This window comes from Bubalus kerabau, chromosome 4 (assembly GCF_029407905.1).
Source record: "Bubalus kerabau isolate K-KA32 ecotype Philippines breed swamp buffalo chromosome 4, PCC_UOA_SB_1v2, whole genome shotgun sequence".
Classification (NCBI taxonomy): Eukaryota; Metazoa; Chordata; class Mammalia; order Artiodactyla; family Bovidae; genus Bubalus; species Bubalus kerabau.
In genome coordinates, this window is record NC_073627.1 from 127,054,046 (window position 1) to 127,077,971 (window position 23,926).

General features: G+C 42.3%; 1 protein-coding gene across 3 annotated transcripts in view; it reads right to left on the reverse strand.

Annotated features, from left to right (window-relative positions):
* Positions 1 to 1,985: 1,985 nt before the first annotated feature.
* Positions 1,986 to 23,926, reverse strand: part of GNE (glucosamine (UDP-N-acetyl)-2-epimerase/N-acetylmannosamine kinase) — a 69,758-nt gene continuing 47,817 nt past the window's right edge. For 2 of the 3 annotated variants that reach the window (XM_055578528.1, XM_055578529.1), the window contains 9 exons: positions 19,935 to 20,087; positions 19,289 to 19,501; positions 16,949 to 17,036; positions 16,010 to 16,220; positions 12,947 to 13,169; positions 12,484 to 12,705; positions 10,440 to 10,622; positions 7,733 to 7,849; positions 1,986 to 6,150 (listed from right to left, as the gene is read on the reverse strand). In XM_055578528.1, the coding sequence (XP_055434503.1) occupies positions 5,915 to 6,150; positions 7,733 to 7,849; positions 10,440 to 10,622; positions 12,484 to 12,705; positions 12,947 to 13,169; positions 16,010 to 16,220; positions 16,949 to 17,036; positions 19,289 to 19,501; positions 19,935 to 20,087 (1,646 nt within the window). In that variant the 3' untranslated portion in view covers positions 1,986 to 5,914. The remainder of the gene's footprint in view (positions 6,151 to 7,732; positions 7,850 to 10,439; positions 10,623 to 12,483; positions 12,706 to 12,946; positions 13,170 to 16,009; positions 16,221 to 16,948; positions 17,037 to 19,288; positions 19,502 to 19,934; positions 20,088 to 23,926) is intronic. The other variant, XM_055578530.1, reaches the window with a different exon arrangement.

Below are 23,926 nucleotides of genomic sequence, written 5' to 3' on the forward strand. Positions count from 1 at the left end.
CTTCATTATTGATCTCAAGGTGTGCTGCAGTTGGGAGTGAGGTCAGTGAGGAATTTCCTTTTATCCTTTCGAGGGCTAAGGAGGCACAGCCACTGGGTGCCCACCCTGCCTTGAACTAAAACAGCTCTGAGTTTCTGCTGTTTGTAGTAGGAGTCTGTGGATGTTTCCATTTGAAAGAGGACTGCTACTGCTAAGTCACTTCAGTCGTGTCCGACTCGGTGCGACCCCATAGACGGCAGCCCACTAAGGTTGGCTAAAAGTTAACCTCTCACTGCCCACTGAAGATAGAGCTATGAATCCCCTCATCACCCTGGACATTTTCTCCCAGCTGGCTCGTTTGTCACTGGCCCTGACTGTAGGAGCCTGGGTAGTGTATTTCAGCAGGGTTCTCCCTGGGCAGCAGAAACGAGTGAGACACTTGCTCCTTAGGATTCAGCCAGTAAACCTGAGTCAGGATGGCATGAGCATGCCTGGCCCTGTTCTCTGAATCCCTGTAGTACATACTGAGATCTGTGCCATTCCTAGCACTTTGCTCATATTCCTGTTGTCAAATCCTTCATCTGGACCTTGCTGGCCAGTACAGTAGCTACAGTGGCTATTTAAACCAGTCAGAATTAAAAACACAATTCTAGCCCTAGCTCCTTTTCATATGTGCTGTGGCCACATGTAGTTAGGATGCATTTGGATTGCACAGGGCAGACTATGGAACATTTACATCATCACATAACATTCTGGACCACACTGATCCACATAACAGGTACCTGTAGGAGACTGTGCTCCATTTCAGGCATCAACACATTCCCTACTTGCTCTCAGAACCTGTCACATTGGTGACAGGTGATGGATCGAGTGACTAATAAAACCGTATTTCAGAAATGTGCTCGAGTTACCTGATACTAGTTCCAGGATACAGACTGGTGTAAACACCTGTAGTGCCACACTCAGGAGGTGGGTAAGCAGGGTTAGGTCTTGCCATTGCCAAGAAGGAAAGTCCACCGTCTCTTCTTTGGTAATTATGTCTGGGAGGGACAGGAATGTTTACTTTTTTGGCCTATCTTCCCCTCGCCAAGCTACTTAGTTGGGCATTCCTTGATCTGGGCTACATTGCTGGTCTTATTGCTCTTCCTCCCCTTTAGCCACCCGAGATTGCAATCAAGCAATTGCTTGCTGCTGTTCACCAACCATTTGTTGCTTCTAGGCCTTGCTAATATCACTGAAAAGATCACAATCCGGTTTAAGAACTAGCTCAAAGGCCACTTAACGTGATGCCTTTCCTTTCCCCTGAGCTCCCATGACCCTCTCTACGTGGGACAGCTTATTACCTTTTGATAATGTCTTGATGGTGTCATCTGGCCTGGTTTTGCGTCTCACAGAGGATGGGTGTCTTGAAGGTAGATGTGGCAGTTAGGTCAGTAAAGTCTGACTTTCTCCAAATTAAGGGTGACTGCATCATATGACAGAAGTAATGCTATATGCTTTCGAGGCTAGGTTGTAAAGGGCGACATAGTTTACAGCTGGTTTGTTGAAACAAACAAGCTGGTAGTCCTTGCGCCACCATGTAAAAATCTCTACCACCCTGAGGCCGCCATGCTATGAGGAAGCCCAGACCAGCCTACCTGGAGAGACCCTGAAACTACAAGCAAAGAGATGCATGGCCAGCCCTGTTCCAGCCCTAGCCACTGCCTAACTGCAAGCACATCAGATGCCCTGAGTCAGAATTGCCAGGTAGAGCCTTTCCAAAATTCCTGACCCACAGAAACCATGAGCGAAAATGATTACTGTTTAAGCCTCTTAAGTTTTGAGGTGGTTTGTTACATAGCAGTGGTAACTCTGAATTGTCTCTAAGGCCTACATTACCCACGTGGGGCTTCATAAAAAGGAAGGAGTTGGTCCAAGAACTCAGTGAGTGCTCAGCATTTAGTTTCTGCACTTAAGAAAAAAAAATAAATACCCACATTGGAAAGGAAGAAATAAAACTGTCACTATTTGCAGATGACATGACTTTATATACAAAAAACTAAAAACTGTTACCAATAACAACTAATAAATGAATTAGGTTGTAGGATATAAAAACAATTATAGAAATTTGTTGCATTTCTGTATACTAATAACATTGTCAGGAAGAGAAATTAAAACAGTCCCATTTACAACTGCATCAAAAAATAAAATACCTAGGAATAAATATAACCAACACTAAAAACTATCAGACACCAATGAAAGAAATTTAAACAGACTTCATGCTCATGGACTGGAAGAATTAATACTGTTAAAATGTCCATACCACCCAAAGCAATCTACAGATTCAGTGTAGCCTATCAAAATTCCAATGGCATTTTGTTCACAAAAATAAAGTCCTAAAATTTGTGTGGAAATAGAAAAGACCTTAATAGCCAAATCTTGAGAAAGAACAAAGCTGATAGCATTACTCTCCCTGATTTCAAATCGTATTACAAAGCTATAGTAATCAAAACAATAATTGGCATAAAAACAGACACATGGATCAACGAAACAGAATAAAGAGTCCAGAAATAAACTCACATGTATATGGTCAGTTAGCAGGACTACATCAAACAAAAAAGCTTCTGCACAGCAAAATGAAAACTATCAACAAAAAGACAACTTACTGAAAGGGTGAAAATATTTACAAATCATATATACAATAAGGGGTTCATATCCAGAATCTATGAACTCATACACTCAATAGCATAAAAACAGTTTTAAAGTGAGCAGACGATTTGAATAGACATTTATCCAAAGAAGAGAGACAGCTGGCCATTGGGTAAATGAAAAAGGTGCTCAGTATCACTAATCATGAAAATGAAAACCACAATGAGATACCACCTCACATTTCTTAGGATGGCTGTTATCAAAAAGACAAGAAATAACAAGTGTTGGAGAGGAGGAGGAGAAAGGGAACCCTTGTGCACTGTTGGTGAGACTAAACTGGTGCAGCCACCATGGAAAGCAGTATGGAGGGGCCTCAAAAACTGAAAATGGAGCGCCCATATGATGCAGCAATTCCAGTTCTGGGTATTTATCTAAAGAAAACAAAAGCACTTAACTCCAAGAGGTCGAGCAGCCTTACACACACAGTCAAGATAACGGAAACAACCTAAGTGTCCATTGACAGATGAGTGGATAAAATGTGGTGTGAATATATATGACAGAATAGTATTCAGCCATTAAAAAAAAATGAAATCCTCTCATTTGTGAACCATGGATAGGCCTTGAGGGCATTATACTAAATAAGTAAACAGCAGACCAAGAAATACAAATACCATTATGATCTAAGTGCTATGTGGAATCTTAAAAAAACAAAACCCAGCTCACAGAGAACAGCTTGGTGGTTGCCACAGATGGGGTTGGGAGGTGGGGAATGGGTGTAGAAGGTACAAACTTTCAGTTATAAAAGTCACAGGGATGTAATATACAGCATGGCGACTATAGTTGATAACACCATAAGGCATATTTGAAAGTTGCTACTAAAATCAATCTTAAAAGTCCTCATCACAAGGAAAAAAAGTTTTAACTATGGATTGTGATGATGTTAGCTAAACAGTGCAGTGATCATTTTGCAATATATGTATTTTTAAAGTTATATAACAATGCTTTCTATTAAGGTTTTTTTGGGGGGATTGTTAAGTCAATATTAAAGACCTTAAAGACCTTCAAATAGTAAGCAGTATAACAAATCTCTTGGGGAGGGAAATGTTTTTAGCTAATGAGCTAATTAAGAACAAAACAAAATAGAAAAATGTCAGGATTTCCACAAGGAAATAATTTATTTTTTCTTTAGAATTTGGCTCAGAACAGTAACATAAAAATATTTACATTAAAATAAGTTATGTGATTTTAGCTAGTTGTAATAATTACGTTGGAATATATTAGCCTTTCCATGAATTTAATAAAAACTGAGATCTGATTTTATAGATTCAGTACCATTCTTCCAAATATTTGGTATGAAACTTGATAGCAATGCAACTGTCTGGTATATACAGTGGTTGTAGATTTCACCAAGGAACAATGGATGCCCCTTCACAGTACACTGACTGGCCCCAGACACTAATGGCCAAGCCAACAAGCTTCCTTCCCAGGAATCAACATGGAATGTTTCAACCAGGACCTGGAGATTACTTCAGAGCTGACAGAGTTCTAGGAATCAGCCAACCTATCTTTTCACATTAACCCACAAGGAAGGAAGGAATTCAAATACAATCTTGATTCCTCTACATGTGAACAAGTGAAATAATATGTTGTAGAAACCTTCAGGTTTCCCTAAAATAAATCTGAAAAACATATGCTAATTTTTAGATTGTCTAAAAGTACCCATAAAAACCTGTCACTAGACGAAATACTATATTGGCAAAATTTCCACAGCATACAAGAATATTTTATTAAATTCACCACTGAGAGAGAGTGTCAAGGATAAATCAGTTCATTTGCTACTGAGATATTCTTGTGAAAGCTTTCGGTAGCCTGGAGTAAATCAGAATATATTTGCACTTTGGAAGATTTTGATATGACTAGAGGTTGTGTAGCTTACCTTTTCGAAAAAGCACAGAGGGACCCACCTCAAACCTTATCTTTAAGACTCATTAGCCACGTGGTTCTAGGCACACCACTTAAGACTTAGTTTGGGGTCCTATAAAATGGGAATTAAAACATCTACCTTACTGGTTGTGAGAATTTAGAATAATGTATATGAAGCACCAAGTTCAGAGCCTGGCACACAGTAGGCACTTAATAAGTGGTGGCTATTAGTATTTCTTCCAGGTTGAAATTGATAGCAAGAACCTTGGCCTCTGCATCTTGACACCAATTCAAACATGGAATCTTACTTAGCCAGAATCCAGATTCACAGATGTGGGCTCTAGGCAAAAGTGAAGTCGCTCAGTCGTGTCTGACTCTTCACGACCCCATGGACCGTAGCCTCCCAGGCTCCTCCATCCATGGGATTTTCTAGGCAAGAATACTGGAGTGGGTTGCCATTTCCTTCTCCAGGAGATCTCCCCGACCCAGGGATTGAACCTGGGTCTACCGCTTTTTAGGCAGACGCATTGTAGGCAGATGTAAGTCTGAGCCACCAGGGCTCTAGGTATATAACACACAATAAACACTGCCTTTATCAGTACTCCGGTCATACTCAACACAATATGAAAAGCTACTGAAGAGAGACATGTCTGTTCTCAGTAGCAAATATCCTTCTGGGACGGTTAATCTCCTTTCAGAGAATGTAAGTCCTAGTGGCTTCTCAGCGGTCCTTAAGAAGATAAGGACAAGGTCCCTAAGGCCACTGTAATTCAGACCTCTGATCTACAGTTGCTCAAGATTCTGAGAGAGTAATAGCAAACGACGTCTTTCAGCAAGTAACGTACGGCAGTGAGAGATACGCCTGATGTCTTGATTGTGGCCATGATTTCATATAGATGTCAAAACTTATCAAATTGTGCACTTAAAAAAAATACCTCAATAAAACTGCTTTTTAAGAGTTTACTTAAGCCTTTCGTGGTGAGATTTCCTTCCATTCCCTGACTGGATCCCTTTCTGTGTTCTGAATTTAGGGTCAGAGGAGGAAGGATTAATAACTCAAAACTCCAGTATCAAGGTCCCACCCCAAGCGAGGCCTGCAGGTCTGAGTGGTACATCTAGTAAACGGAGTCCTAAGGCGTCCTTGGCTACTGTTGTAGCTCCTTTTGGCACAGAAGAGTATGACAAGGTTTGAGCTGAAATAACCCCAGGAGGAACAGCATCTACAAAATCAGGTTGGGAAAACTGACTTTGGAAGAGGAGACTAAAAGCAAAAACTTCTCTGCCATAGTCACCTGCCAGATTGCCTAATAAATGCTCATCTAGAAGACAACCTGATTCCACCAAGGAGCTCTCGAGTCTCTGTCCTCGTGCATTCCTGGGAGGCCTAGTAGATCCTGCGAGTCGTGTAGTCCAGGACCATGCTGGCGGCGCCGAGCAGAGCAGGTTCCACCAAATCTGAAACCACCACGTCCACATCCTGAACCGAGGACAAGGCTTGCTGGCGGATGACGTCTTTGACAGTGTGGATGTAGTGACTGGCTAGGACTCCAGAGAGGATCACAAGGGAAGGATTCATAGTGTGGAGGATGTTCACAACCCCAAGACCTAAAGCTGTTCCAGCTACAGGAAAACAAAAATTAAAATAAGTTTTGGGGAGAGAGCTCTATCCAAAGTCAAAGAGGAATGTGAAAAAGGACACTAGCCAGGAATAGTTCACCTATACGGCCTCATGAGAAGTAGTGCTTTTAAAGCTGTTTATGGACTTTCCCGGTGATCTGGTGGTTAAGAATCCACCTGCCAGTGCAGGGGACACAAGTTCGATCCCTGATCTGGGAAAATTCCACATGCCACAGGGCAGCTAGGCCCATGCGCCCCAACTACTGAGCCTGTGCTCTACAGCCCGTAAGCCACAACTCCTAAGACACGCACTGTGACTACTGAAGCCTGTGTGCCCTAGAGCCCGCACTGTGCCCCAAGAGAAGCCACTGCAGCGAAAAGCCTGCAGCTAGAGAGAGCCTGAGCAGCAACGGAGACCCGACACAGACAAAAAGGAGCGGGAGACGATACTACAAATGACCCAATCAGAAAAAGGGCAGGAGACCTAGACAGACATTTCTCCAAAGAAAACATACAGATGGACAATGAGCACACGAAAAAATGCTCAGCATCACTCATTATTACAGAATGCAAATCAAAACTACAATGAGGTATCACCTCACACCAGTCAGAATGGCCATCATCGAAAAGTCTGCAAACAATAAATGCTGGAGAGGGTGTGGAGAAAAGGAAATCTTCTTGCACTGTTGGTGGGAATATAAATTGATACAACCATTACAGTACAGTACAACCAGGACAGTAAGGAAGGTCTTTAAAAAATTAAATATGGAGAACAGTAGCAGTTCCTTAAAAAACTGAAAATAAAACTACCACATGACCCAGCAGTCCCACTACTGGGCACATACCCTGAGAAAACCATAATCGAAAAGACACATGCACCCCACTGTTCACTGCAGCACTATTTACAACAGCCAGGACATGGAAGCAACCTAGATGTCCATCAGCAGATGAATGGATAGAGAAATTGTGGCACATTAATGGAATATTACTCAGCCATAAAAAGGAACTAAATTGAGTCAGTTGTAGTGATGTGGATGAACCTAGAGTCTGTCATACAGAGTGAGGTCAGAAAGAGAAAAATATCATGTATTAACGTATACATATGGAATCTAGAAAAATGGTACTGATGAACCTATTTGCAGGGCAAGAATAGAAGTGCAGACATAGAGAATGGATCTGTGGCCAAAAGGGGTGGGGGAAGGGAGAAGGCGGGACGAATTGACATGTATACACTACCACGTGTAAAATAGACAGCTGGTGGGACGCTCAGCTCGGTGCTCTGTGATCACCTAGAGGGGAAGGACGGGGGAAGTGGGAGGGAGGGGATACACACACACACACACACACACACACACAGCTGATTTACACTGTTGTACAGCAGAAAATAATGCAACACTGTAAAGCATTTATACTCCAATTAAAAAAAGGCAATGCTACCAAATACCTTGAATGCAATTCCTTGTCTCAGTAAGCAGAAAAACTACCTCTTCACGGACATGACAGAGCACTGATCCTGAGGCCAGCTGGGCACCTGCGGGAGCTTCAGGCTCCCCCCAGGCAGAGCTGCCCAGAGCTGTGTGCTCACCTGTTCTCAAGATGCTCTGGGCCTTTGCGTTGCCGAGTTTTGCAGCCTGGATGAGATGGAGTGCGCCCACAGCTTCGTCTTTTGGCACTGACATCCCTTCCACCAAGAGCTGGTCTTCTGTTTGGGCAGAGGCGAGAAGGAGCAGCAGTCATTCACAAGCTGCAGCGGCCCCGCGGGAAGGCCACACTTAAAGCTGTGTCTGTGGGCAGCAGGCCCCCAGGTAGGAAGGTGCTCATCTTTTTTTGCACTTGCAAAGCTTTGCAATCATCATAAATATCCATATACTACATCTGCCAAAGAGGCCTTTGCAGCCTGGTTATACATCATCCAAAACTTCTCTAACTAGAAAATCCTCCCTTGCTTCTCCATTCCGTATTAAACAGTCACGAAGTGTTTTTCCCTGCAAATTACCAGCACTCCTCTGCATTCATCTCCTTCCTTGTCTAGCTGAGATGCAAGGCTGCTGCCAGTGCCCCACAGCAGCAGGAAGGCCCAGCGCCTCCGAAGCTGACGGACCTGGGTTCAGCTGTCAGCTCCACTCCCGCTGGCTGCACTCCCCTGCCCACATGCGTCACCTCCATGCGTTTCTCTTCTAAGACTAGGGTAACGATACCTACCCTAGCAGGATTCCAAGTGCTGGCCAGAAGAAATGCTAAATGTATATATTTCTGTTGTTATCTACAGTCCCTGTCCTCTGCCCCGACGCTGCCAAGTCACCAACCTAGATCACTCTCCCTCCTCATCTGCCATTACTCCATCTCTGATGGGAGAAAATCCCAACCAAGAAGACAGTTATCTAGACAAAAGCTGGGGGCTTCCTGTCTTCAGGGGCCCTCACAGCTGCCCTGTCCACTCTGCCAGTCCCCTTCAGGGCCCTTCTCAAGCCTTCATCTCCTCAGACTGTCTATCCCTGCCCCCACTGTCAATATCTCTGGCCTCTTAGGGAGAGGACACCTCCAGGCAGGAACTCCCTTTACTCTTCTGCCCCTGCCTATAAACAGGGCTGTGTTCTCACGACCTGGTTCCTCTCCTTCTTGCACCCCTACCTGGGCTTCGCAGCCCACTCCTCCCTGCCTCCCAGGGGCCTGTATGGGCTCCTCCCCAGATCCTCTCCTGTGTTCTCAACCCCCACTTCCACTCCCACTGTCTCCTTGCACCCTCGCTGGCTCCTCTCCGCCCGTGCGGGCACCCAGATGCCTTGTGCTCAAGGCATTCTTCCCTCCTACTCACGGTAGTTAGTTTTCTGCTCCCACTACCTGACCAAACTTATTTCTTTAAGATAAGCATTTATCCCCATGGGGGCAAAAACTGATTCTTAGGGGCAAAAAAATTTTCTTTTTATACAGAGAGTACATAAACAAACAACGTATCTGTGGTATTTAAGTTTCATGGGGTGGAATGACTAGGAAAAAGTGTCTAAGCATTTAGACTTCTTAGTGGGGGTGATGATAAAAATGAGGTAGAAAATCAACAGTTTTCAGGGCTTCAGGTGGTGTCCTTCCTCAAGGTCAAACCAATGAACTTTCTGGTTTCCTTCTGCTCAGCACTTGACACTACCCACCACTCTCTCCCTGAAACACTCCCTCTTTGGTTCCTGTGGCTTTACCCTTTCCTGGTTTTCCTCCCTGCCTACAAGTACTGATGTTTCACAGGATTCCACCCTCAGTTCATTTCACTCCAAGTCTCATTCACAGGCTTAATAACCACCTCAATGCCAAGGATTCCAAGTCCAGCCCCATCACCTATCCTGAGCATCGGATCCCTGTGGCCAGCTGCCTTCTGCACATTGCTCCTGCACATCCCACTGGTTCCCAACCACCTTCTGCCAGACTCTATTCCTTCTCTTATATTCCCAACCACAGTTACCCAACCAGAAAACTGTAAGTCATACAGAACTCCGTCCCCCTTAAAGCCATCCTCCATTCAACTATCATTGTCTTCCTAGAATACAAGTTTTGTGAACAACCTAAAATTCAGATCTGTCTTTTCCCTAAACTTTTTTTAGTGGCTTCTCCATTAGCTGCTGGTCCTGGCAAACCTCTGGCTACACTATACCCTGCCTTGCCCTTATGCACCAATACCTCTGTTTCCTATGCTTGGAAGTGCTGCCTGGCTCATCCAAACTTGCCTCAGTAATTCCGTTTACCCTCTGACTCAACTAGACAGCCTAATGCTCCCTTCCTTGTTTGGAGAGGGCAGGGAGGGGACACTGGTGTCCTTCCTATATGTGTCTATGTTCCTTGGCCGTCATTCTCATTGCACTTGACACACCATATTATAATGATATTAAATGATTCCCTCTTATATTAGACTGGAAACCATCTTGATTTTTATAACATGTCCAGAAACAGCTGTAATTCAAATGACCGCTCAGACTTGAAAAATTGTGTGTGTATCCATTTACTTCTCCATTACATCTGTATTAAGATACCCAACCTGTGCTAGGGGTTGAGAAGACAAAAATGAAAGAAATCTCCCCTGCTCTCCTGGAGCTCAAGACCCTAGTCCCTGTCCACTGCTGGAGGGGAAGAGTGTTAACAGGGGTCAGGACCAGGGAGGCTTTGAGCTTCAGTATGCGGAGTCCTGATTTTCCTCTAGAGAGTAAAAAGCTTGAAAGTTCTGGCTTCCAGCATTCAGCTCTTTCTGGAATATCTACTTTGAAAATACTACCACTTGGCTATTTATCCCTAAGATGAAAGAAACCCACCATCATGTAGCTTTTTCGCTTCCCTCTGCAAGGCCATCCCAGAGGCATATGCTTCAATGCACCCGTGGCTTCCACAGGAACAATCAGGCCCATCCAGGGACACCACAATGTGGCCAAGCTCTGCAGCACAGAAGGAGCTGCCGTGGATCAGTTCATGGTGGTGGACGATCCCCCCGCCGATCCCTATAGTGAGAGACGACAATCACTGAAGTGGCTCTGAAAACAGAAACCTGAAACAGAAACCTGAGCTAATGGCGATACCTCCTCTGTTAGCAGACTTCGGAATGTGAGGTCCTGTATGGTGCCTACTTCCTTAAATAGCTAAAACTTTACTAAGTACCAAAACTTCACCTGGAATCCTTTTGGATGGAAATGTTTAGCTGATCCTCTGATGCCCTCTGTTGCATCTGCTTGGAAGCACTGTGATTTCAACTTGGTTCTCACCAAGGTCTTCTCTAGCACTCAAGTAAGAGCCGGCAGCCATGGAAGCACATTGCCCAGAGGCAACCTTCAACAAGGAGAGACAGGAGCCAGCAGATGTAGTGGACAGCTCTGGGTGGATTCTACAGGCTTCCAAGGTAGCTTTGATAATACATCTTCTAATGGTTCTCCTGCTCTGCTCCACTCTTCCCACCACCTCATTCCTGTGTCTCAGAATTCCCTCCAAAACAAAATACCCACACCAAACTCCTTGCCTCAGGCTCTGCTTTGGGGAAAATCCGAGATAAGATAATCTTTTTAAAAGGTTTCATACACCACCTGGTTTTTTTTTTTTAAACACCTGCTTTCTTAAACAGAATATTAAATAGTTTTGGCTCTTCTTAATGCCACCTTGTCTAAAAATGTATGATTCAATAATTATGAATATCAGTGAATTCTGTCATGGAGCTAAGGAGTTAGGGCATTTTGCCTTAATAGGTATTGCATTTTAGAACTGCCCTCTCTGACTTTCTGTGGCACCTACTCCTCAATCCACACTCCTCTAATTTGCAGGTTATTACTGGAGAAGGGAATGGCAACCCACTCCAGTATTCTTGCCTGGAGAATCCCATGGACAGAGGAGCCTGGCAGGCCATGGCCCATAGGGTCGCAGAGTTGGACATGACTGAAGTGACTAAGCGTGTACTCCTCTGAACTAGGAAATGATATCCAAGCTGTTAAAATGTGTCCGAGACTAAGTGCATGCTCCGTTTAGGGAGAGAGTCTGACCTGGAGCTGAAGAGCACACAGGGTTTGAAGGGAGAAACATGTGAGACCAAGTGTTGCCTCCAACACTGACTAGCTGAATCTGTTTCCTCGTGTAAAAAACGAATTGGAACATCAGCAGAAGTGAAGAAGTAGGAACTCCAAAAGTCCACCCCTCCACTAAAGCAATGATAAACTAGTAAAAACTGTCAGAATCAACTTTTTTTGGAACTCTGGAAACTAACCAAATGTTTACAGCAAACAGGGGAACTGAGAGACAACAAGCTGAATCTTAGAGATTTCTGGCATTTTCTGGTCCCATCACCCCCACCCTTTACCTCCCAGCTGGCGATGGCCATGAGTAACAGCCTATATTCCCAGTATGTAGTATTGCCCAGGATGGCAATACTGGAGGGAGGAGAATGAACTATTCTCAAGACACTGTGGTGGTTTGTTTAGACCTGCTTGGTGGCTCCTGGTGGACTAGCTTAAAGGGCTGGTCTTTATCTCACCCTCCTCAGAACTCTCCCAGGGCTGAGAGGCTACCCAGGGGGCACTTGTCAAAGACAAGACATACTTACTAGTTTCTACCGCTTAGGGCAATAGATGGTAGTTGTGACAAACAATATACTAACCAAACAGAGTGGGAAGAAAGGCTGGGGAACTAGCAGTGAGAAGCTCTGCGGAATAAGGGCTTAGAAGAGCTCTGACAGTTCCTGGCAATTTAGAAGGTCACATTCGTGCCCAGGGCCTGGCACATGCTCAGAAAAGACCTGGGTATTCTCAGCGCTCACCTTCAGGCTTTACAGGAAGGGAAGGTGAAAATTGGCTGAACCGAAGCAGCCTTCTCTACTCTTACCTGTGCCTGTGATAAGTGTCACAAAGTTTTCAAGGCCTTTTCCTTGGCCAAACTTCCTTTCTGCCAGGGCGGCACAGTTGCCATCATTGTCTACCCACACGGGGAGATGCAAAGTGTCAGACAGGGGGCTTCTGAGGTCCACAGAGTTCCATTCTTGAATCAGTTTGGTTGAATGCAGCACAATTCCTTCCCGAGGATTTACACGGCCACCTGTAGAAATGCCTGAGCTCCACAACAAAACACAAGGAAAATAATTTTGTTGAGCAATCTCAGAAGACTATGCTGGCTTTCTGGGCTTAGAACACAAATTATTCACCCAAGATCTCCTAAAACAAACATTACCAAGGACTGCAAGGTAATGTAAGGCTAAACCTGTGCCTCCCCATAGACTGAGAGCTCCATCAATGCTTTTCACAATGTTTGCTGAGGGCCCATAGACAGGACTGGAGCCATCTACACATACCACAGTGACCTGATGTTCCGCGTCGTGCATCAGAACTTGGCAAACTTCGTATATGGGAGTGAACATGCTTGGATATGTAATTCACAATCTCACCTACTCCCAAAATTCTGCAGTTCAGTTTTACAGCTTCTGCTGCGGCTTCTACACACATCTGTAGGATTAAATTAATCCTCTCTTCATACGTTTTAGGATTGAACTGAGTATACTTCTTAACTATTTCACCCTGAAAGAGAAAAACCAGATCTGTCTCACTGGTCTTAGCTGAGGAGTATACAGTGAATCTCTGACCTTTCTCATGATGAATCAGACACTGCTTTAGCATAGTACTGCAGACTCGGATGACTGCTTGGGAAGAGAGCCCCTGCTGGCTTGGGCCAGCCCTTGGTTACACCCAACTAGTTTCCAGGAAGCCAACCTGGCATATGGCCACTGAAGCAATGACAACTCCACAGCCAACCAGAGGGGCCTCTGCATCTTCACTAAAAGGTCATATTTTACTCTTTTAGGTTGTCAAAATTCCCCTGTTTAAATGCTGAAGCAACTAAATAAAAATGCTAAGTAAACTTTAATCATCTCCTATAACAGAAGCCAATAATGGTATCAAACCGTGATGTTTATTAAATTACTGTGCTTGGTGACATGTTTCAGTACCAATCAGGCATAGTCCCTCCTAATTATTCTTGTTTTTAAATTTTTTTTTCTGTGCTCTTCCCACTCGTGTATTCTAAGTAAATTTCAGAATGATGTTGTTAAACTTTAAAAAGCCTCACTGAAATGTTGACTAAAATTATGTTAAACTCAATTCAATTTGGGAACTCCTGGCATTTAAAAAATACTCAGCACTCCCATCCAGGAGATTTTTCAAGGCTTTCTATTTTATAGTTTTTAGATGTTCTTTATATAGGTCACATAGTTTTCTGGTTTAGATTTTTCTTAGAAGTCATGTTGTTCTAAATATGATCTCTTTTCCCATTCTTCTGTTACTAATGACTTAAAAAAATGTCTTTTTTTTTATTTTTAGCTGTGCTGGGTCTTCATTGCTGTGTGGGCTTTTTCTCTAGTTGTGGTGATCTGGGCTACTCTCTAGTTGTGGGGCATGGGCTTCTCATTGCGGTGGCTTGTTGCGGAACACAGGCTCTAGGGCTTCAGTAGTTGCAGCTCCCGGGCTCTAGAGCACAGTCTCAATAGTTGTGGTGCACAGGCTTAGCTGGTCTGGCATGTGGGATCTTCCCAGATCAGGGATCAAACCCATGTCTCCTGCATTGCCAGGTGGATTCTTATCCACTGAGCAACCAGGGAAGCCCATTAATGGCCTTTTATGCATTTACAAGGGTTAAAACTGTCACTAATGATTGTCATTAAAAGTAAACCTCATTGTGCTTCTTGACCTTCACTGTGCATCAGAATCACCTGGACAGCTTTGAACAAATATTGATGCCTGGTCCCTACCCCCCAAGACTGGCATCTATCTAGTTTGGTGTGGGGGCCAGGCATCCGTATAATTTTTTAAAGCTTCCATGTAACAATAATAATGTGCAATCAGGGTTGACAAATACTCACCTACAGAAAAACTCAAATCTTTATCTGCAATTTCATATAAGTTATTGATACTTACATATTTATCATAATATCTAACCATTTTACTCAATTGTGTCATTCTACAAGCTTGTTGGTTTATTCATATTATCTATAAGTAAATTTTTTTTTTTAATCCTGTGCACAATCGCCATTTTTGCTGTTCATTCCTTGCTTTACTCCCTTCCTAACTCTGAGAATTATGTTAAATAACATTGCAGAAAATATCCTTCTTTTCCACTTGATTTTAACAAGTGCATCTTTGGACCTGCCACTATTGAGGGTGTTGGTCATTGATATGGAATATATGTTAAGAACCCTGGAGAAAGAAATGGCAACCCACTCCAGTACTCTTGCCTGGAAAATCCCACGGACGGAGGAACCTGGCAGGCTATAGTCCATGGGGTCACAAAGAGTCAGACACGACTGAGCGACTTCACATCATCATCATCATCATGTGTTAAGGAAACATTTTTCTAGTAATATTTTTTAAATTAATTTATTTAGTTTTTGGCTGCTCTGGGTCTTTGTTGCTGTGGCACGTGGGCTCAGCAGTTGTGGTGCACAGGCTCAGGGGCTCCTAAGGCATGTGGAAGTTTCCTCGAGCAGGGACTGAAGCCATGTCCCCTGCATTGGCAGGCATATTCTTGGAAGGAATCACCAAGGAAGTTCCCTAATAATACTTTTATAGGGAATTCCCTGGCAGTTCAGTGATTAGGATTCCACACTCTTACTGCCAAGGTTCTGGGTTCAATTCCTGGTCAGGGAACTGGGATCCCACAAGCCACGCAGTGTGGCCTCCCCAAAAAAATTTTATAAAGGAGGCCCTTTGGCTTCACTAGATAAAATCATGTTTTGTTTTGCTTTTTTTTTAATTGATCTAAACAACTTTGTGTTTAAAGTCCTTTATATTTCTCATGGACTCCTGAAACGTCATACACCTATAATGTTTCAAAGATTTTTCTGGTAACTTTATTCTTCCTTGTTACATCATCAAAGATTATTTTATCATGGACGTTTTGGTGTTTTATAAAGGCTCTGTCAACGTTATGGTGCTGGTCTGCTTAAGAGATTGAAGGTATGCTGAACTCAACTAAAATCATGATCCAGAGGAGAAGCAATTCCCCTCACCATCTGAAGATACCCTCCCCAGGGCAGTGAGAGTAATCAACATGCTCCATGCTCCAAGCTGTTACTGAGTATAGAATTTCAGGTCTCCTGCATGGTAGATGCCCTCTCTGGTGTCTAATGGGTCTCCCATTGTCAGCTCAAATCTACAAACTTGAATTCCTTGAGAATTTTACCTCTTTAAAATATTAGTGATTAGTAAAATAGTAAGACAAGCATTGTAATGGACCTATAAGTCAATACTATTGGCAAATGAGTCCAAGCTCTTATGTATGTTTATAGTCCTACCTTCCAACCATATTTTAAGAAAATCAACTACTCGTGTGGGATGTAAAGTTATAACCTTAGGGGTTATTTTACCTTCATGCTGACTATTGCAACTCGGAGGTTCGTCCCGCCAAGATCAACAGCCAAGGCACTTAGAGTTTCAAGAATATGGTCAATATCTTGAGAGATGTTATCCTTCACAGGAGGAAAACAAAATTTCTTTTGTAGTGGCTCTTGAAGATCAATAGATTTGAGAAACTTCAAAATCCTTGGAACAGCATTTCCATCCCCATATATCTTTGAACTGCAATGTCCAAAAAGTCAACTAAATTAAATGTTTCTCTTGCACATATTAAATTATATGGAGGACATGGTATTATTGGAATCTGAAACTTCAAGTAATTAATAGTTTGGGCTTTTTCCCTTTAAACTATAAAACAACACCTGGATCTCTTCAGCAACACTTAATTAAGGACCTTCATATTATCAATGGAATATCTAAAACTGCTGTTGATTGAAATACAGCTATTTCCAGCCTGAGATATCATTAACAAAATCCCAGTAAGATCAAAGGAAAATTACCTCTTTTAAGCCAATATATCATAGTTTGGGATAATAATAAAGTTTTTTTTTGCTTTTTATCTTTACTTTTATGGGGAAAAAGTTATTTTCAGAAAAAAACGTTCAAGTAAAGGAAAACATCTTTAATTTGAAACAGAAAGGATAGTCTAAATTAAAATGCTGAAGTGTACTATTTTTAAAGAAAATCAGTTACATTATTTTCTAATACTTACAGAAATTCAAAATAGGCTAAAGCAATATTTCCTGGTAGAAGTGCTACATTAATTAACTAAGACAAATTATTCTCCACTGGAACCCTTGGTAGAGTCATAGCGGGTATTAACAAGCCCTATCTCACCAGCAGACAGGGACCCCTAAGAATGCAGAATGAGAATGCTGTTAGGATAAACAGCTTGAAAATGGTGCCCAAGGCAACTCCCCTTTTAAATCACTTTAAAAGTATACACTCACCAAGGGTACTGTTTACCAAACTGAAGGTGCAATGCTTGCAATATTTTGTCTTGGGTATCAGCATCCCGGACATGAAGGACATTCTCCCCTAGGTAAGTCCAGTGACGTCACGGTAATTCACAAGTGGGAGAAACCAGAGAAGACAGAAATGAGCAGTGTGTTGTGCTCATAATTAGTCCTGAAACCCAGAAGGCTTCAAACAAGTCATCTTCTATTAGAGAAATGCACTTTTCTACTTTATACCTTTGCAAGCACTCGCAGCAATATGTCCATATATCAGATACTTGAGGGCCATAGATTCCTTTATTCCCAAAGAGAATAAATCAAACTTTGGTTTCTTTATTGAAATAAATAATTAATCCAGTATCCACTTGTCACTCATAAAGTCATCCAGCAAATCCACTCTCTCCATCTGCCCTGACTTCCATCTACTCAGCCAGCTGCTGGATCAGCTGGTCAGGCCAGGGTATCAGTCAGTTAGCCAGTCAGCTGTTGATACAGTCACATTCTCTCCATACATTTTCTGACCAATTTGAGGGAGTAAATACAGTGACAATGACATGTTTTTCAACGGACTTGGCTATGAAGAAGAGCAGAACAGAAGGGTGGTGGCTGGGGAGAGGTGTGGGGTGAGAGAAGGGGTTGTTTTGTAGTTTTAACATACCAGAGGCCTAGGCATGTTTAAATGCTAAGGAAGCAACATGGAAGAGAAAGGATGACTGATAGTCCTTGAGAAGCAGGAGGGTGGGGATCTAGAACACAGAAGGCTGAGCAATGGACAGGCAGGGGTGGCCCCACACCCTCCAATGTAAAGAAGGTAAGAAGGAAAGGATGGAGGGCATGTGTTGTTAAGTGTGGTGGCAGAAAGGACACACTGCTTTTGCTAAACAACCCTGGTGCCAAATCCAGTGTTCAATTCTCTGTTCATGTCTTACTTGAACTCGCAGCATCATTCAACACCATCTCCTTGAAACCCTTTCTTTTCTGGGCTTTAATGATATCACACTCCTGATTTTCTGGCAGTTCCTTTTCAGTCTTTCTTCCTGGCTCTTCCCTCCGCAACAGAAAGACTCCAGAGGTTGGTCTTGGGCTCCATTCTTTTCCCTATTTACATGATCCCCCCTGGGTAATCTCATTTCACCTTTGGTTTTAAATGTCAGTATCATTCCTGGCTGAGTGTGGCATTATCCTCAATATCCTTTGTATCAGTAGCAGAATTTTTAGTTTGACATCTGATCACCCAGTTAAAGATTATACATATTTTTCAGCTTCCCTTGGATGTGGCCACGTGACAACATTCTATGGGATGTAGGAAGAAATACTTGCAACTTCCAAGTTGTGCTTTTAGAGGGAAGGGTATCTTCCCCTCTCCTCCTTTCCCAATGGCTAAAATGTGCCAGTGTATCAAGTGACAGCAAGAGCTGGAGCAACCATCAAGGAGACAGAGAAAAAAAAAAAGATAGATGGAAGCTAAGTCTCTGATGACTTACCAGTGAGAAACAAAGAAAATCTATTTGAGGCACTATTTTCTTGTGTCTGTTACAGCAGCTGAACTGATATCTTAACTAACACCACCTATTTGCCAATCACTCTCAAATTTGTATCTTCAATTTCAGCTCTTCCTGGAACAATATAGGTGCTAACCCACCATCTCCACTCCAATATCTAAAAGGCATTTCAGACTTAACATGGCCATCAGAGAACTCTTGGGCTTGCCTGGTGGTTTAGCTGGTAAAGAATCCTGTAATGCAGGAGACCCTGGTTCAATTCCTGGGTCAGGGAGTTTCCCTGGAGAAGGAATAGGCAACCTACTCCAGTATTCTTGGAGAATCCCCATGGACAGAGGAGCCTGGAGGGCTGCAGGCCATGGGGTCACAAAGAGTCGGACACAACTAAGCGCAGCACAGAGAACTCTTAATTCTACCCCCTCCCAAACTGTTCCTTCCTCAGGGTCCTCCGTATCAGGAAAGAGAACCCCCCACTGCTCAAACCAAGAGTGTAAGGGTATTGTTGATTCCCTTCATTTTACTGGACCCAGGAAGATGAAAGGCTAGCATTCATATACTTAAACATTCAATCACATTCTCAAACACAACTATTAAAGACCATAATTAACTAAGAAACTTTTAGCTCTGCTATTACAAAGACAATACAAATACAAGAAGGGCCCTAAAAACTTTGGTAATATGTGTGCTATCTACAGGTTTCAGGCTACAGTTGGTCATTAACCTCATTTACTCATTTGTTCATAAACACATATGACAGCACTGATACATGCATACCTGTAATAATGCAAACAAGTGTAGGAAGCCTAGTCAGGTGAACGATAAGGGTAAATACCTGTTTCTCTTCCAATCTGACGTGTTCCTAAGTTGATCACAGGTGTTCCAAAAGCTCCAACTTCTCGTACCCCACAGCTGCTGTTCCCAATCATACAACCAGCATGGGCAACCAGCTGTATAAACTGGTCAAATGGGACATGTTTAACTGCACGAAAATTGGGATGATGCTCAATGCCCTTCTTCCGCATCACTCGAACCATCTCTTTGCTCCCTATGGAAAGAACCAACTGTTAAATGGTTTACAAGATAAAGGAAAAATGTTCACAAGAAATAACTAATGGCTATTCTACTGTGGTCAGTAGGATCACTAGTTTCCTAGAGACACTCAACTTCTAAGGTTTATATCTCTTGGCTACTGCATTTTCTCAGGAATGGAAACTGGAGGGAAGAGACTAAACATGAAAATATAGAGTGGAGATTTAGAAGTATTTCTTTCCTACTAAGTTTCTACTAGATTTGACAATAATATTGCAAACTCTTCAATCTACTGAAAAATTGGTCGTGACCCTTTGAAAATCAGAATACATTTCAGAATAGAATGGCCTTCAATGATAAGATGAGCAGGACAGGAATGTCAGTCAAAAGAAGACATGATAGAAACAAAAAACTGGAAAGGTAGGTGGCATATTTTCAAGTTCAATTACCTGCATCAATATTTGGAAACAGAACTAGGGTCCGCTTGTTAAATGAGATAAGTGCATCCAATGTTAATTCAAACATTTTTATAGAATGCTTAATGTCAGTGGTCACAGGGTGCTGAAGTGCGACAATGTAATCTTTAGGTTTTACATCATCACCTGTTTAAAGAAAATCAAATCACATGGCTTCATTAATTAAGAATCTTACAGGAGGAAGAAGCAATTTCTGAACAGCAAGACCCCCAGGTCTATGCTTTTAAAAATTCTAAGGAAAAAACAGTTTGTCACAATCTAAGCAGGGCATCCAAATTAGGATCTAACAATAAGAACTTTTAGCAACAAGTCCAAGGATTCTTCAGCAAACTTAACATTTTACAAAGGTGCTTGCTACCACAAACAAAATATAAAACTTTAAATAGCAGACACTAGACTTCATTGTTTTAAAATCCAAAATATTTCAAAGTGTTAGAAAAATGCGACTCTTTCCAGTTTCTAACTGGTGTTTCTAATGACTTATCGTCAATGAGTAATAATGTGTTGCAAATCAGAGGGTTCAGAGACTGACTGAACATTAAATTTCATATAATGCACAGGAGCTTCCCCACTCTCACTCACCAGATTCAATAGAATGCCAGTGTTTCTAACTCTGTTCAAAAGACTAGAAAGGCTTCACTCATCCCCAGGGATCTCAAGGACAGTTCCTCAGCAAAAATGTAAAGTGTAAAAATTTGGATGAAGAGTGCTATGTCAAATAATACAAACCATTTCGCAACAGTGCCTATATTATCCCATAGAACTGGAAATTAGTTCTACTTGCTAATTTTTAAAAATTATTTATTTTTGGCTGTGCTGGGCAGCAACTGCTATTGCTTCATGCAGGCTTTCTCTTGTTGCAGTGAGCGGGGGCTACTCTTCGTTGTGGTGCTCAGGCTTCTCCTGTTGCAGAGCACAGGCTCTAGGGCACCCGGGTTTCAATCATTGCAGCTCCTGGGCTCTACAGCACAGGCTCAGTAGCTGTGGTGCAGAGGTGGTCCGTGGCATGTGGGCTCTTCCCAAACCTGGGATCAAACCTGTTTCTCCTGCATTGGCAGGCCGATTCTTTACCATTAAGCCACCAGGGAAGCTCCTACTCACTAAGTTTTAATGAAAGAAAATATTTCTTTGTGATACTAATTTTAATGAACAACTTTATCATGAACTATAATTATCATTAATCCAAATTCAACCAGTAGCAGTTATTTTTTATGATGTAATAGTAACAGAGAGTTGTTACTAAGAATCTTCAGTATTATTCAAAAGACTACAGCCTCCAAAATTTTATTTAAAAAAATTGTTGGACCCATCATGTTCTAAACTGGGGGTGGCATGGGGATATCATCATTACATTTTGGTACAAAGCATAAAAAAGGTCTAAAGGCCTAAAAGACTCTATCAAAAACACAAAGATGCCGTCAACACAAACTCAGGCAATCTATTAGATATAGATCAGGGCCATTAGAAAGAAACTAGTGCAAAGAGAATTAAAAACTTGGGGAGAAGAAAACCAACTAAAGAGGTGTCTGCTGTAACAGACATGGAAACATCATGTGTATGCTGCAATCTGGCTGCAGGTACAAGTTAGTCCCACTATGATGTGTTGCTTCTACAATGTGAATTAGCTCATCTGTGACTGGCAAACAGAAGAATGATGTCAACCGTTAATGCAGTAGTTGAGTTACTCATTCATGATTCCCCAAGGCTGACTGCTAAGAACCTTAAAGGAAATGTATACAACAAGCTGTAGTGAAATAGTGTGTTTGTCACAAGCCCCCCTCAGCCCATGGTCTTTCTTGGAGTTCAGTCTGCCCATTTACTCTGTCTTGAGAACGCTTATTGGATGAGTCTCTTTGACTTTTGTGCCTTTTTTGGTGGCAGTTGTTCTTTGAGAGTGGGGATGAACGGAGCTTTTGTGGTCCCACACAGAGGATCATTCTACACAACTTACTGCTAAGGAGCAAGTGGAAGGTGAAGAGGAAGAAAAATTCCAGCAGTTTACCCCATGAGAGCTTTTCTTTATCTTCTACTTTAAGTGTGATTGAGAAATATTTGTAGTATACAGAAAATAACCCTATAATGCAGAATGCAGCAGGACTGCACTTTGTAACTTAAGGCTCTATATGGAAACATTTAAGCAGTTTCTTTATTAAAAAAGGAAAACAGAAGAGCAAAAACTAGACATCTTAAAAAAAAAAAAAGGAAAAAGGAAACACAGGACAATGAGCTGCGGCTACCCATCCCTAGCAATAACATATTCTGTGCAAATCCCACACTGGTTCCTCGATGTGATGTAGGACTTTGACATTATCTGCCTTTGTCTCCAGAACTCAGCAGCTTCAGTCCTTCCACACATTTAAAGCATTTATTTAAAGCATTTCTATTATGGTACCATTATTTGGTTTTGTGTCAAAAGTTCTATATTTACTATGGTACTTCTTTCATTATTAGAAATGTTAACATGTCTTTTTAACTTTTCTAATATTTTTATTAGGGCTGTTATTTATTAATATTCTGGTTACAAAGCTGCATGTTTGAGTGGCTTACCCAGTGCTATTTTTCCTGTAAGGAGAAGGATGACATAAGAAATTGTAGGTCAAGAAGCAGGTAAAAGCTTTGCAGAAAATGTCTTATTTTCCCCCACCGGCTTAAAAAAAAAAAAAAAATCCAGTTTTGGCTATTTTGTCATTCTCCTTTTCACAGAGAAACTGCTTTAGTTCAGTCACTCAGTCGTGTCCGACTCTTTGTGACCCCATGAACCGCAGCATGGCAGGCCTCCCTGTCCATCACCAGCTCCTGGAGCCTACCCAAACTCATGTCCATTGAGTCGGTGATGCTATCCAACCATCTCATCCTCTGTCGTCCCCTTCTCCTCCCGCCCTCAATCTTTCCCAGCATCAGGGTCTTTTCAAAAGAGTCAGCTCTTCGCATCAGGTAGCCAAAGTACTGGAGTTTCAGCTTCAACATCAGTTCTTCCAATGAACAGTCAGGACTGATCTCCTTTAGGATGGACTGGTTGGATCTCCTTGCACTCCAAGAGACTCTCAAGAATCTTCTCCAACACCACAGTTCAAAAGCATCAATTCTTCTACGCTCAGGTTTCTTTCTAGTCCAACTCTCACATCCATACATGACTACTGGAAAAACCACAGGTGGACCTTTGTTGGCAAAGTAATGTCTCTTCTTTTTAATATGCTGTCTAGGTTGGTCATAACTTTCCTTCCAAGAAGTAAGCCTCTTTTAATTTCATGGCTACAATCACCATCCGCAGTTATTTTGGAGCTCTAAAAAATAAAGTCAGCCACTGTTTCCACTGTTTCCCCATCTATTTGCCAGGAAGTGATGGGACCAGATGCCATGATCTTAGTTTTCTGAATATTGAGCTTTAAGCCAACTTTTTCACTCTCCTCTTTCACTTTCATCAAGAGACTCCTTAGTTCTTCTTCACTTTCTGCCATAAGGGTGGTGTCATCTGCATATCTGAGGTTATTGATATTTCTCCTGGCAATCTTGATTCCAGCTTGTGCTTCATCCAGCCCAGCATTTCTCATGATGTACTCTGCATATAAGTTAAATAAGCAGGCTGACAATATACAGCCTTGACACTCCTTTTCCTATTTGGAACCAATCTGTTGTTCCATGTCCAGTTCTAACTGTTGCTTCCTGACCTGCATACAGGTTTCTCAGGAGGCAGGTCAGGTAGTCTGGTATTCCCATCTCTTTCAGAATTTTCCACAGTTTATTCTGATCCACACAGTCAAAGGCGTTGGCATATTCAATAAAACAGAAATAGATGTTTTTCTGGAACTCTCTTGCTTTTTCAATGATCCAGCAGATGTTGGCAATTTGATCTCTGGTTCTTCTGCCTTTTCTAAAACCAACTTGAACATCTGGAAGCTCATGGTTCACGTATTGCTGAAGCCTGGCTTGGAGAATTTTGAGCATTACTAGCATGTGAGATGAGT